Genomic DNA, 11,962 nt, shown 5'->3' with positions numbered 1-11,962 from the left:
GACTGAGTTATTTGAAACGCGATAAGGTGGAAAATGATTACATAGTGGAGTTCAAGCAGCGAGGTCATTCATTCTTTAGAAAAACCAACATCTAATCGTTTTTTAAGAACAAAGGAAAGCCTAAAAGAAACTGAAAATGGGGTCATCTCAGTTATTTATTATTGTACAGACAGACAGTTATTTATTATTGCACATTGAATAAAAATGGGAAAATGGAAACAAGAGGATGAAAACTGAAAACTGTTTTAGTGAATCAAAGACTTTGAAGACTGCCAGTAATTAGAAGAAAGTGAAAAGGTTTTCATTTATCAGAACTAAAACAATTACAGTGGTGTGAAAAAGTGTTTGCCCCCTTCCTTATTTCCTGTTTTTTTGCATGTTTGTCACACTTAAGTGTTTCAGAACATCAAACCAATTTAAACAATAGTCAAGGACAACACAAGTAAACACAAAATGCAATTTGTAAATGAAGGTGTTTATTATTAAAGGAGAAAAAAATCCAAACCATCATAGCCCTGTGTGAAAAAGTGATTGCCCCCGAAACCTAATAACTGGTTGGGCCACCCTTAGCAGCAACAACTGCAACCAATCATTTGCGATAACTTGCAATTAGTCTTTTACAGCGTTCTGGAGGAATTTTGGCCCACTCATCTTTGCAGAATTGTTCTAATTCCGTTACATTAGAGGGTTTTCGAGCATGAACGGCCTTTTTAAGGTCATACCACAACATCTCAATAGGAATTAGGTCAGAACTTTGGCTAGGCCACTCCAAAGTCTTCATTTTGTTTTTCTTCAGCCATTCAGTGGTGGACTTGCTGGTGTGTTTAGGATCATTGTCCTGCTGCAGAACCCAAGTTCGTTTCAGCTTGAGTTCACGAACAGATGGTCGGACATTCTCCTTCAGGATCTTTTGGTAGACAGCAGAATTCATAGTTCCATTTATCACAGCAGGTTTTCCAGGTCCTGACGCAGCAAAACAGCCCCAGACCATCACACTACCACCACCATATTTTACTGTTGGTATAATGTTCTTTTTCTGAAATGCCGTGTTCCTTTAACGCCAGATGTAATGGGACACACACCTTCCAAAGAGTTCCACTTTTGTCTCATCGGTCCACAGAATGTTTTCCCAAAAATCTTGGGGATCATCAAGATGTGTTTTGGAAAAATTGAGACAAGCTTTAATGTTCTTTTTGCTCAGCAGTGGTTTACTTCTTGGAACTCTGCCATGCAGGCCATTTTTGCCCAGTCTTTTTCTGATGGTGGAGGCATGAACGCTGACCTTAACTGAGGCAAGTGAGGCCTGCAGTTCTTTGGAAGTTGTTGTGGGGTCTTTTGTGACCTCTTGGATGAGTCGTCGCTGCGCTCTTGGGGTAATTTTGGGAGGCCGGCCACTGCTGGGAAGGTTCACCACTGTTCCATGTCTTCGCCATTTGTGGATAATGGTTCTCACTGTGGTTCGCTGGATTCCCAAAGCTTTGGAAATGGCTTTATAACCCTTTCCAGACTGATAGATCTTAATTACTTTCTTTCTCAATTGTTCCTAAATTTCTTTGGATCTCGGTATGATGTGTAGCTTTTAAGGATCTTTTGGTGGACTTTACTGTGTCAGGCAGCTCCTATTTAAGTGATGTCTTGATTGAAAATAGATGTGGCAATAATCAGGCCTGGGTGTGGCTAGAGAAATTGAACTCGGGTGTTAAAAACCACAGTTATAGTATATTTTAACGAGGGGGGCAATCACTTTTTCACACAGGGCCATGATGGTTTGGATTTTTTTTCTCCTTTAGTAATAAACACCTTCATTTTCAAATTGCATTTTGTGTTTACTTGTGTTGTCCTTGACTATTGTTTAAATTGGTTTGATGTTCCGAAACACTTAAGTGGGATAAACATGCAAAAAAACAGGAAATGAGGAAGGGGGCAAACACTTTTTCACACCACTGTATATGAAGCTTTTGAATTTAGTCTGACGGAGAAGCCACAAATGTTGAATTTAAAACAATAATATAAGGTGCTTCTCAAAAAATACTGAAATGATTTCTTCTCAAACCAGGAATTAAGGGATCAGAATAAATGGATCAAAATGCTTTAGTGTTTTGTTGTCTTAGACTAAAGGAGGAGATGCTATTAAACAGTTTTTTCCCAGTAAGACTGAACCTAACACACCACAAAGCAAAACCCATTTTGGCTCCAAATCGACAAGATAAACTTCATGAAGTGAACCCAATAGAAAACATTTGGGTTTAATATTAAATGTGTTGTTTCTGAGGCAAACCCAAGAACTCCAGAGGACCTGTGAAGTGAAATTCAATGTCCTGAGCTGGAAAATGGGCCCATTTCCAGAAGATGTTAAGTTCCAGGCAACACAAGTGAGAAGCAGCTCATAGAAACATGGATAATACAGCTAAATAATAGTTCAGTGAAAAAATGAAGTATTGTTTTCTACCCAGGATCCAACTGAATATGTAATAGACTTGTAATTTACTTAATTAATTGAACTTCATTCATCAGGGTGCCTTGAGACAACATTTATGAGCTGCTGTTTGTAGATAAATCGATTCAAAGGAAAGCTAAGTCCTAAAGAATTTCTTAAATATTTTTGCAGTTTGTGTTTTTCAATTTAAATAAATGCAGACGCTGCTGTTTTGTTGAGCCAACTAATAAATTTTTTTCTCACTTTCTGTTGAATGACAACACATTTTTTCATCATGATCTGCATGGGAATAGATTATGGAGCGTTCCCAGTTGATTTGGCTGAATGGATATAAAAGCTATTAAAATTTTAAGCTTTACTCACTTTTTTTTTTTGTTAACACACTGACGTTATTCTGGATATAACTGTGTGGAAAATAAAAGATGAATCGGCACTTGTTTTGTGATAAAATGCCCAGAATGTTTCAAAATTTATAGAACTTTTTCAAAATAAGAATCTGAAATAGTGTGTGTGTAGAATCCCTGTACTAAATGATTAATTATGAAAATAAGCCATGGGTTTACGGTCTTGTTCTTTTGCCTCCTTCAGCTGTGCACAGATGTTGAGAAGATGCAGTAAATCACAAGAGTTCCCACTGGAGCAGTGGGCCGAGGCTGAGGTCACTGTGCTTGTGCTGCGGGACTCATTCATTGATTGGTCTACGCCAGCAGCGGTGGGCGTCGATGACGAATGGGGATCAGGCCTTCCACCCTCTGATGAGCAGCTCTGATCTTGAGGGCAGTGGGCTCGCCCATCACACTCCACTCTCCCCAGCTTCCTAACGCTGCTTACACCCGGCTCCGCATTCCACGCATGCCCACCCTGCTCGAGTCTCGACCTGACACTTGGTGGGGGCGCCTGAAGGCAGAGGCATTCCCAGTGGAACAAAAGGGGCAGTGTTGTGCTCCGGCTTGACGAATGTGGGATGGGCAGCATAGATCGAGTCTGTCTTCTACAGATCCCAGCTTCGGTAAACGGGAGATGGAGTTGGGGTGTACTGCACTGGGCGAGGCATTGTGGCAGCATATTGCTACATCCTGCCATGCAGAGCCAAACAGACTCGTCAGCCGCAGTGGAATGCTCATGTTATACTGAAATACTGCTGTCTTACACAAGAAATAATTAGGAACAGCATTTCCACAAATGTGGCTTATGCCTTTTGCACATCACAGATAACACCTTGCCCTGCAAAAGTATTCCCACAACCTTCATTGCTTTTGCAAATTTTGTCACGTTACGGTCACAGACTCCAATGTTTGTTTAGTGTGATAGATATGCTGGAAGGCATAATTTATGTTGTGTTCACATTTCCTTTCAAAGGAAAATATGGAAGGAGATGTATCTTTCCCTGTTCTTTGTAAAAAGAGCTCTACCTGCAGAGTGACTGTAAATATAAAATTTCAGGTCTTCTCCCAGATTCTCAATTAGACTTGATCCTGGGCTTTGACAGCAGGAGTGAATGCAACAAGTCAATGACTCGATTCCGTCTGCCGGGCTTCCTTAGATAGAAACTTTTAAAGTCCTTTAAATAACTAAGTGATATTGGTTGATAAATTGGAATAAATGTGTGATTGAACTGAATTTTTTTTTTTCGTAGGTGCCTTGAGACGACATATATAACTGACGCTATATAAATAAACTGAACCGTCAGACTATTCGAATACATAAATACGTGTTGATCCAAACCATCCTTTTGTAGCTCTGGCTGTATGATTTTAGTAATTATCACTCTCTGCTTCCAGGCAAACCTAGCTATTGGTCCGTCGCTCAGGATTGCTCTGCAGTTACCTCCATCTACCTTCAGCTCTGGCCAACTTTCCTCTTCCAGCTGTATGATGCTGCTGCCACCACCATGTTCCAGTGTGTGGATGGTGCATTCAGGGTAATGTGCAGTGCTAGGTTTCCAAACACTTTCAGTTTTATATTACCAGAGCTGTGTTTATGTTGACACTAAATTACAAATACATGGATTCTAGTGTGTTGAAGGCATGAGAAGCCAATTGGTCATGCTGAATTTTAATTAGGGTACACCGAGGGGGATAAAGACATATGTACAATACAATTTTCTGATTTTCAAATTGTGAATTTTATTTCTTTTTTTTAAATGTATGTTTTTCCTTTCACTTCACAGTTATTTTTGGTCTATAATGTCATACAGTCTTAAGATACTGTGATGCTTTTAAAATGCGAAACAGTTCATGGGACATGAAAACTCGTATCAGCTAAAATATTTCAGGACGGTATTGACTTCCGAACAGGATTAAACAGCAGGCACTTGCAGTTGCAGGTAGGATTACTGATATTACGAAAAGGGAAGTGTTTGTTCGTATATAATTTGTTGCTCCTGTTGTGCAAAATGTAGAAGCCGTACTGTGTTTATTCATCCTACCACATGCAGAGCTCCAGCTTGCTAAATAAGCATTTCAGACAATAGACAGTGCAGTTTTGATCAGCTGGAACAATTAGTGCCTTTGTTCTTTGGATTTCTGCATTTGTCCTTTTTATGCCTTTTTCCACTCCTCCTGTCAGCATGCAGCTCAGACTTCAGTGTCCACACTCAATAGCCCTCTGTGTGTGGACACAGAATAGGGACTATATACGGCCTCTCTCCTCCCTCTCCTTCTCCTGCTCTCCCTCCCTGCACTCCTTCTTTTTTTTTTCATGCTCACCGACTTGTTCATGTCCCCTGACAGAGAGACTTTGACGTCACAGGTGTCTACATGAGCCTCCCTGCTGTGCTCTATTCAGCAGGATCAGTTTTGGAATTGAAAGTGAAGGGAGGAGGCAGCACAGGTCGGAGGCATCAGGTGTGCACGCAGAGTGACGGGGGAGAAAGAGGAGAGGAGGAACAGCAAATAGATGAATGGGAGCTGCGGCGTCGGGCGCGTGATGAGACGATCACAGGAGTCAGAATGAGAGTGTTAAGATCAGACACAAGAGGAGCCTCAATAAGGAGATTGTCTTCCACGAATCACCTGGAGATGGATGGACAACATGGTGGAGTAGGACGACTTTGAAGAATGCTCTGTCTTGTGCACTTGTTTCTCTTAGGGTAAATGCATGAAGGTAAGAAGTTCCTCTCATATGTTTTGAGATATATAGCTGAGGTTTTGTGTAATTTGTAAAAAAGACTGCAATGTTTCTGATAATTTACAGCCTTTTCAAGTAATTGCACAGAAAATGGATGTGATTTCTTAAAGAAATGTTAATCTTAGCCTTCTTTTATTTGTGTACACCTAGACAAACTAGACATATCTCTATTTAACATTTAATTTCCCTTTGGGATTAAGAAAATATTTTTGAATTTGAATTTTTGAATTGAATTTTACTGTATTGAAATATTACTGTTTATATTTCTTAGATAAAAATACTTAAAAAAACAGAAGTATGTAATTTCTGGGGATTTCTTTTAAAAACAGACCCAATGTAGTAATGAACAGCATATTTTTATTTTATAATGATCTTTTTTGCCCTGTCAGAAACTTGGAATCACTCACTGGTTATCCACTGGGTTAGATCGGTAGAGTAGCTATAACTCTGGACAAAGTTTCTCACTTTACAGATGCACATGGTTTAAACCCGGATCTAGATTAAATCTCAATGTAGATCTTAACCTTCATTGCTTGAATAACAGTTAAAATAGAAATAAATAATTTCTGCCAGTTTGAACATCATCAACTTTTAACAATAAGTTACACGGTAAGTTACATGGTAAGCACGGCAGCAACAGTTTTCCTTTAAAACAAGCTGATTTCCAAAACAGAAGAAAATTATTTATGCCAAGAATGTTCTGTAGTTCTTAGTTAAGTCAAAAACCCAGATTTTTTTTTTTTTTTTTTTGGTGTTCAAAACAACACCATTTTGAAGACTGACAGGATTTTTCCCCCCATTATTAAGAAATTCTCAAGGGAAGAAAAACTTCTCTACAATTTACACAAACTACAATGAATTCAAATGAATTAATTTCAATTTTAAAAATACTTTGCTAACACCTTTGTTAAAACATGAAATAGAAACATAAAAGTCTAAATACAGATAACTCATTCTGATAAAAGGGTTTTTAATATAAAACAAAGAGAATAAAGTCTGGAAATAAAGCCCTCCCATGTCTATAGTGTATTCCCTACGTTATGGCTCTGTGTCGAGCTACCATCGGGTCAGCTAAAGTTGTAAATCTTCAGGCGTGCTCTGCTGAGTCAGCAGGTAGCTCATCTTACCTCAGTCTGCAGGAGAGAACATATATCATTTTCCACAGTAGTGCATTATTTATTCTTTAATAGGGAACACAAGGCTCTACACTTCAGGTCACAAGCACCATAATTTATTTTTTTTACTAACCACTGAGTTAAAACCTGCAGCCTGTGTCACCTCGTATAATTTGGCTGCCCACATCACCAGCAGAAAGATTCCTGGTTATGTGAAACTGCTTGAGCCCCATGAAGGCAGCTGTATGGAAATGTAAATTGGAAGTTCATGTTGGCTCATGTTCCCCTGCAGCTTCAGTTATGACCCGTGGCGATACTCCAGTCCACAAGATTATTGTGTGCAGAGCTGCTATTTGCAATGTGAATGATTTGTTGCTTTTTATCATTCCTCAATTAGACTTATTTCTAAACCATAAACAGCCACTCAGTCAAGTTTCTAAAAACTAGAAACGTAATGTCCTCTTTGTCTCTGCTATTACATTGCAATTTTTCTTTTTCCAGTCGGTCATGTTTCTGTCTCAGGACGTTCCGAAACCAGAGAACCGAGATTGCAATCTATGTGGAGTCACTTTCTAATTAAATCCCTGGGGAATGATCTGAGTTAATTATTTAAAGCGACGTCATTGTGTTCTCTAGCCTTATCGCCTATTAGCAGTAACCACTTAACAAACAGTAATAACGAGTTTGAAGTCCAAGCTTGTAGCAACATGAGAATATAAGAAAACACCGATTCATTAGGTTATGAAAATTACAAAACTGCTTTCTGTCTCTTCAAGGTAGACTTTGAACCTACTGGACCATGGCTGGCAAGCAAAGGAGACAATGGAGGTCCATGTGCAAAGGCCTCATCCTGGGAACACTTCTAACCAGCTGTATGATCCTGCTTTACTGTCTCCCCATCCAACAAGCCCACTTCAACCCACCTGAGTAAGACTTGCAGCGCTTGAGTATCGTAGTTTTTAAGAAAACATTGTCTAAAATTCAGAATTGAAAGAACAATGGCGGGAGCTAAATACAGATAAATATTTGAAGGAAACCTGTTTAAGGTTGCCAATGATTTGAGTCTTGGATGGAGGTTTACCTTCCAGAAGAAAACATTGTTTAAAATGTTTTACACAATGTTGGGCTTTGGATCATTGGATCAGCCCCGTCAATCGCCGTTATTAGCAGTTCAGAAGAACGATCCTACACCTGACAAGAGTTTAAATAATAGTCAGCATCAATGTTTTAATCCCAGTCTGACTGAGTTAGAGCTCTTTTAAAAGGATTTCAGTCTCTATAGGCTGGTAGAGACATAATAAATTACCACAGCTACTTTATATTGACAACCATATTGGTCAGTCACATAATATGAATTACATTGAAGCTTTTGTTTCAAATGTAGCAAAATATCTAAAGATTCAGTGGGTATGCATAGTTACTTTTTACAAATATCTCCTCCTTTCAGCCTTTTCTTGTTTTCTATCTGCAGGATCCCAGTGCCGTACTCCTGTGCCCATCGTCCGTCCCATCTTCACCCTAAAATATCCACCAACATGTCCCAAAAAAACTCCAGCCAGTCATGCTCTCCTAAAGTGGACATAATGTTCATGAAGACACACAAAACGGCCAGCAGCACTTTCCTCAACATCCTGTTCCGTTTTGGAGAGAAACACCATCTTCAGTTTGCCTTTCCCAACAGCAGGAACGACTTCTTTTATCCGTCCCTTTTCCAGCGTTCCCAGGTCAAAGACTACAAACCTGGAATGTGCTTCAACATCATCTGTAATCACATGCGGTTCAATGCTCCAGAAGTGGCTAAACTACTTCCTTTAGACACATCCTACATCACCATTCTGAGAGACCCGGCAGAACTGTTTGAGTCATCGTTCCACTATTTTGGCCGGGTAGTGCCTTTTACCTGGACCATACCGGGTGACGACAAGCTGACGGAGTTCCTGCTTGACCCACACAGCTACTTTGACCCAGAGGGCTTTAATTCATTCTACCTCAAGAACCTGCTGTTCTTTGACTTTGGACTTGACAACACTTTGGAGCTGGAGAATCCACAGGTAGACGAGGGAATCAGATTCATCTCGGAGCGCTTCCATCTGGTCATGTTGGTGGAACACTTTGAGGAATCGCTGATCCTGCTCAAAGACGCTCTATGCTGGGAGATGGATGACTTGCTCTTCTTCAAGCTCAATGCCCGCAAGGGATCCACTGTGTCTAAACTCACCCCTGAGCTGAGGGCCAGGGCTCTTGAGTGGAATGCCATTGACTGGAAGCTATACCAGCACTTCAACCAGACGTTTTGGAAGAAGGTAAATGCCTACGGACGGCTGCGTATGGCCAAAGACGTGGCAGTACTCAGGAAAAGAAACAAAGAGATGGCATCGATCTGCATTGAGGGAGGCCATGCAGTGGAAGCCGGCAGCATTCAGGAGACGGACATGCAACCCTGGCAGCCAATAGGAGAAAAATCTATCATGGGCTATAACCTAAAGAAGAATGTGGACAAAACACATCGGAAGTCGTGTCGTAAGATGTTGATGCCAGAGATTCAGTACCTGACAGAACTGGGGGTGAACCTGTGGATCACCAGGCTGTGGGGCCACGTTCGAAACATCCTCAACTGGTGACACAGCTTCTGAGCATGAAGCCATGTCACCAATTAAAAGAAGAAGAGAAGTATTTCAGAGTACATTTGGCAGATGTCACAGTCTACACCGAACACACTCTGTAAGAACAGCAAAAACTCTGTAGCGTTTGAAACACTGAAAGGGAGTGGATACGTTCACAACGAACTGAGAAGCCTCTGATGAAATCATAATTGTTGCCATACTAACTAAATCTTTAAAGGAACATGGAAAGAACGGTTTATAATATTAATTTGTGAATATCAGACTGTCCTCCTTGATGAAAATGTTTAACTTGGATGAATGGATTCTGAATGAAGGGCAAAAATATGGTGTGAAAACAGTGAATGTACAAGTATTAAATCTGACACTGCTGCATTTAAAAGGTAAAACTTTCCAAACATTAAACAGAAAAAAATCTAACAAAAATATTCTTACAAAAATATCAGGAACATTATAAGAGATGAATAACGTCTTACTGTAGAAATAGCCCTCTGGGAAGCTACAAAATTTGATTATATTGTAATAAATATGTGTAATAATTGTGGTTACCTTTCAGAGTAGCACTTGAAAGGCCTAAAACAGGGTAATTATATAATTCATGGTATTAAAAACAGATCGAATTCCTGTTATTCTGATATCTATTGAATAATATGAAGAAAATCATCAAATGAATAAAAAAGGAAGTAAAGCTCTATGCAATCAAAACAAGAATAGTTTTTTAAATGTCTTTAATGGTATTTGTTAAGATTTCTTAACAAATACCACATTTGTTAAGAAGCTACATTTTGCTTCTCGATGGTCTTTTCTCTATCTAATGTCTGAAGGTTAGGCCTAAGCAGCATGTTCTTCTATAAGTTGTGTTGGCAGGACTTTTAGCTGAACGATTATATCTGTGTGTTTTAAATTGTGAGAAGTAAATATATAATTTCTCTTCTGTGCTTTGATGGTGAATAACAGTGTTAAACGTGAACTGCATCGCTGATTGTATGCAGCCTTGCTGTCGTGACCTGCAGTGGCAGAAGGAAATCAATAGGAAAAAGTTATTATATTTTTTTTATTACTCTGCAACATTGCATGTTTCTCCATTTGCATTAATTTAATGATAAATCATCTGTTTCTATGTCTGTTGATTTTTTTTCTTGTTTTCAGTACTTTTAAAGAGATTTATTTGTTCACTGATTTATCTGCTACCTAATGGTTTCCATACGATCCCTCATTGACAGACAATAAGTCATTATAATTTTACTATTATTATTTAGTTAAAAGGTAACATTTTCTATGTTCAAACCAAAACAAAGTAACTTAAAGCTTAAAGTTTCTTCTGATGTTATTTTTCCATCTTTACTATGCTAGAAAAATTATAAACTAGACATTAAACATAAGAGTTACAGGTAATCCAGATAAATACATACACACACAAACCTCTTTTTTCTTCCTCTCAGTCTGACATTAAATTAGATTAAACTTTTTCTGTTTTTGGTAGTGGCAATTAGCTGATTATATCCTATATATTTACAGATTTCATTGTTCCACAATTGTGGAAGAGTGTTTTTAGAGATGTGGATGAGTTGAAGAAGAAGATGATACTGTGTGGACCGCCTGCCGTCTGCACTCTGCTATTCCTCCTCATTCAGGCATTTAACCTGAACCTGCGTCTCTGCAGAACATCCTCAACATTGTGCCATAGTAGAATAATTTGAGTAGTTTGTTTGCCTTTCATTTTGACCCCGATATTCTCCTGTTTATCATGGTTTGGGAGGTAAGTTATTTTTATTTGATTTATTTATTTTGAATTGGTAGGTCAATATTTTTAGATAGTTTCCTTTTGTCTGTTGTTTTGGCGTGAGTCTGCCCAGAAGCTACACCCAGCCCCTTCTGAGCATTTATATCTGAAAAGAAAAGTAACATCCCGTGAACAAATCATTGTAAAAATGGTAAATCTGTTTTGGTGGCTGCTTGATGTCTGATGAGAATGAATGAATGAATAAATACATAAATATACTTTATTAATCCCAGAGGGAAATTCACATTTCAGTACAACCTGTCCAAGACAGGTAAAACTGCAGTCCATCACCCAGAGGACAGGTGCTCCCTTCTTGTTGTTGCTTGGCAAAACCTAGACATAAAATAAATAGAATACTTGTTTAGGGTGGAGCTGACGGATAAGTTGTGTGATTTTATCTGGCATTGTGGCATTGTAAGATACAGAAAAACCTTTAGAACCTAATAAGGGCAGACCCAACTATCACATCTCTGAAAAATCAACAAAATCAAAGCTAATTACCTTTTTGGACCATGTTTTGATATCCATCCATCCATCCATCCATTTTCTTTACACCTTTGTCCCTTAGTGAGGTCAGGAGTTGCTGGTGCCTATCTCCAGCTAATGTTCAGGGCGAGAGGCAGGGTTCACCCTGGACAGGTCGCCAGTCTGTCTCAGGGCAACACAGAGACACACAACCATGCACACACACTCTCACACCTAGGGGCAATTTGGAGAGGCCAATTAACCTGACAGTCATGTTTTTGGACTGTGGGAGGAAACCGGAGTACCCGGAGAAAACCCACGCATGCACAGGAAAAACATGCAAACTCCATGCAGAAAGACCGGGGCCGGGAATCAAACCCAGAACCTTCTTGCTGTAAAGCAACAGCTGTAC

At 39.3% G+C, this 11,962-nt stretch overlaps 1 protein-coding gene across 2 annotated transcripts; it reads left to right on the top strand.

Annotated features, from left to right (window-relative positions):
- Window positions 1-1,942: 1,942 nt before the first annotated feature.
- Window positions 1,943-10,616, top strand: gal3st1a (galactose-3-O-sulfotransferase 1a). Of its 2 annotated transcripts, none has more exons than XM_008418733.3 (3): window positions 1,943-5,542; window positions 7,462-7,608; window positions 8,153-10,616. In XM_008418733.3, exons 2-3 carry the CDS (start codon window positions 7,481-7,483, stop codon window positions 9,300-9,302), a joined length of 1,278 nt encoding a protein of 425 aa, XP_008416955.1. In that variant the 5' UTR covers window positions 1,943-5,542; window positions 7,462-7,480; the 3' UTR covers window positions 9,303-10,616. The 2 variants fall into 2 exon arrangements, with proteins under 2 accessions (XP_008416955.1, XP_008416954.1); XM_008418732.3 differs by having other exon boundaries at window positions 1,944-5,542; window positions 7,458-7,608.
- Window positions 10,617-11,962: the final 1,346 nt, after the last annotated feature.

The sequence above is a fragment of the Poecilia reticulata genome, chromosome 9 (genome assembly GCF_904066995.2).
Source record: "Poecilia reticulata chromosome 9, P_reticulata-male-v2, whole genome shotgun sequence".
Taxonomy (NCBI): domain Eukaryota; kingdom Metazoa; phylum Chordata; class Actinopteri; order Cyprinodontiformes; family Poeciliidae; genus Poecilia; species Poecilia reticulata.
This window is presented reverse-complemented; position numbering and strand designations above follow the sequence as displayed.

Coding starts and splice junctions, on each gene's coding strand:
- gal3st1a (XM_008418733.3), top strand. CDS start 7,481: ATGGCTGGCAAGCAAAGGAGACAATGGAGGTCCATGTGCAAAGGCCTC. Junction 7,609..8,152: donor GCCCACTTCAACCCACCTGA/GTAAGACTTGCA, acceptor TTCTATCTGCAG/GATCCCAGTGCCGTACTCCT.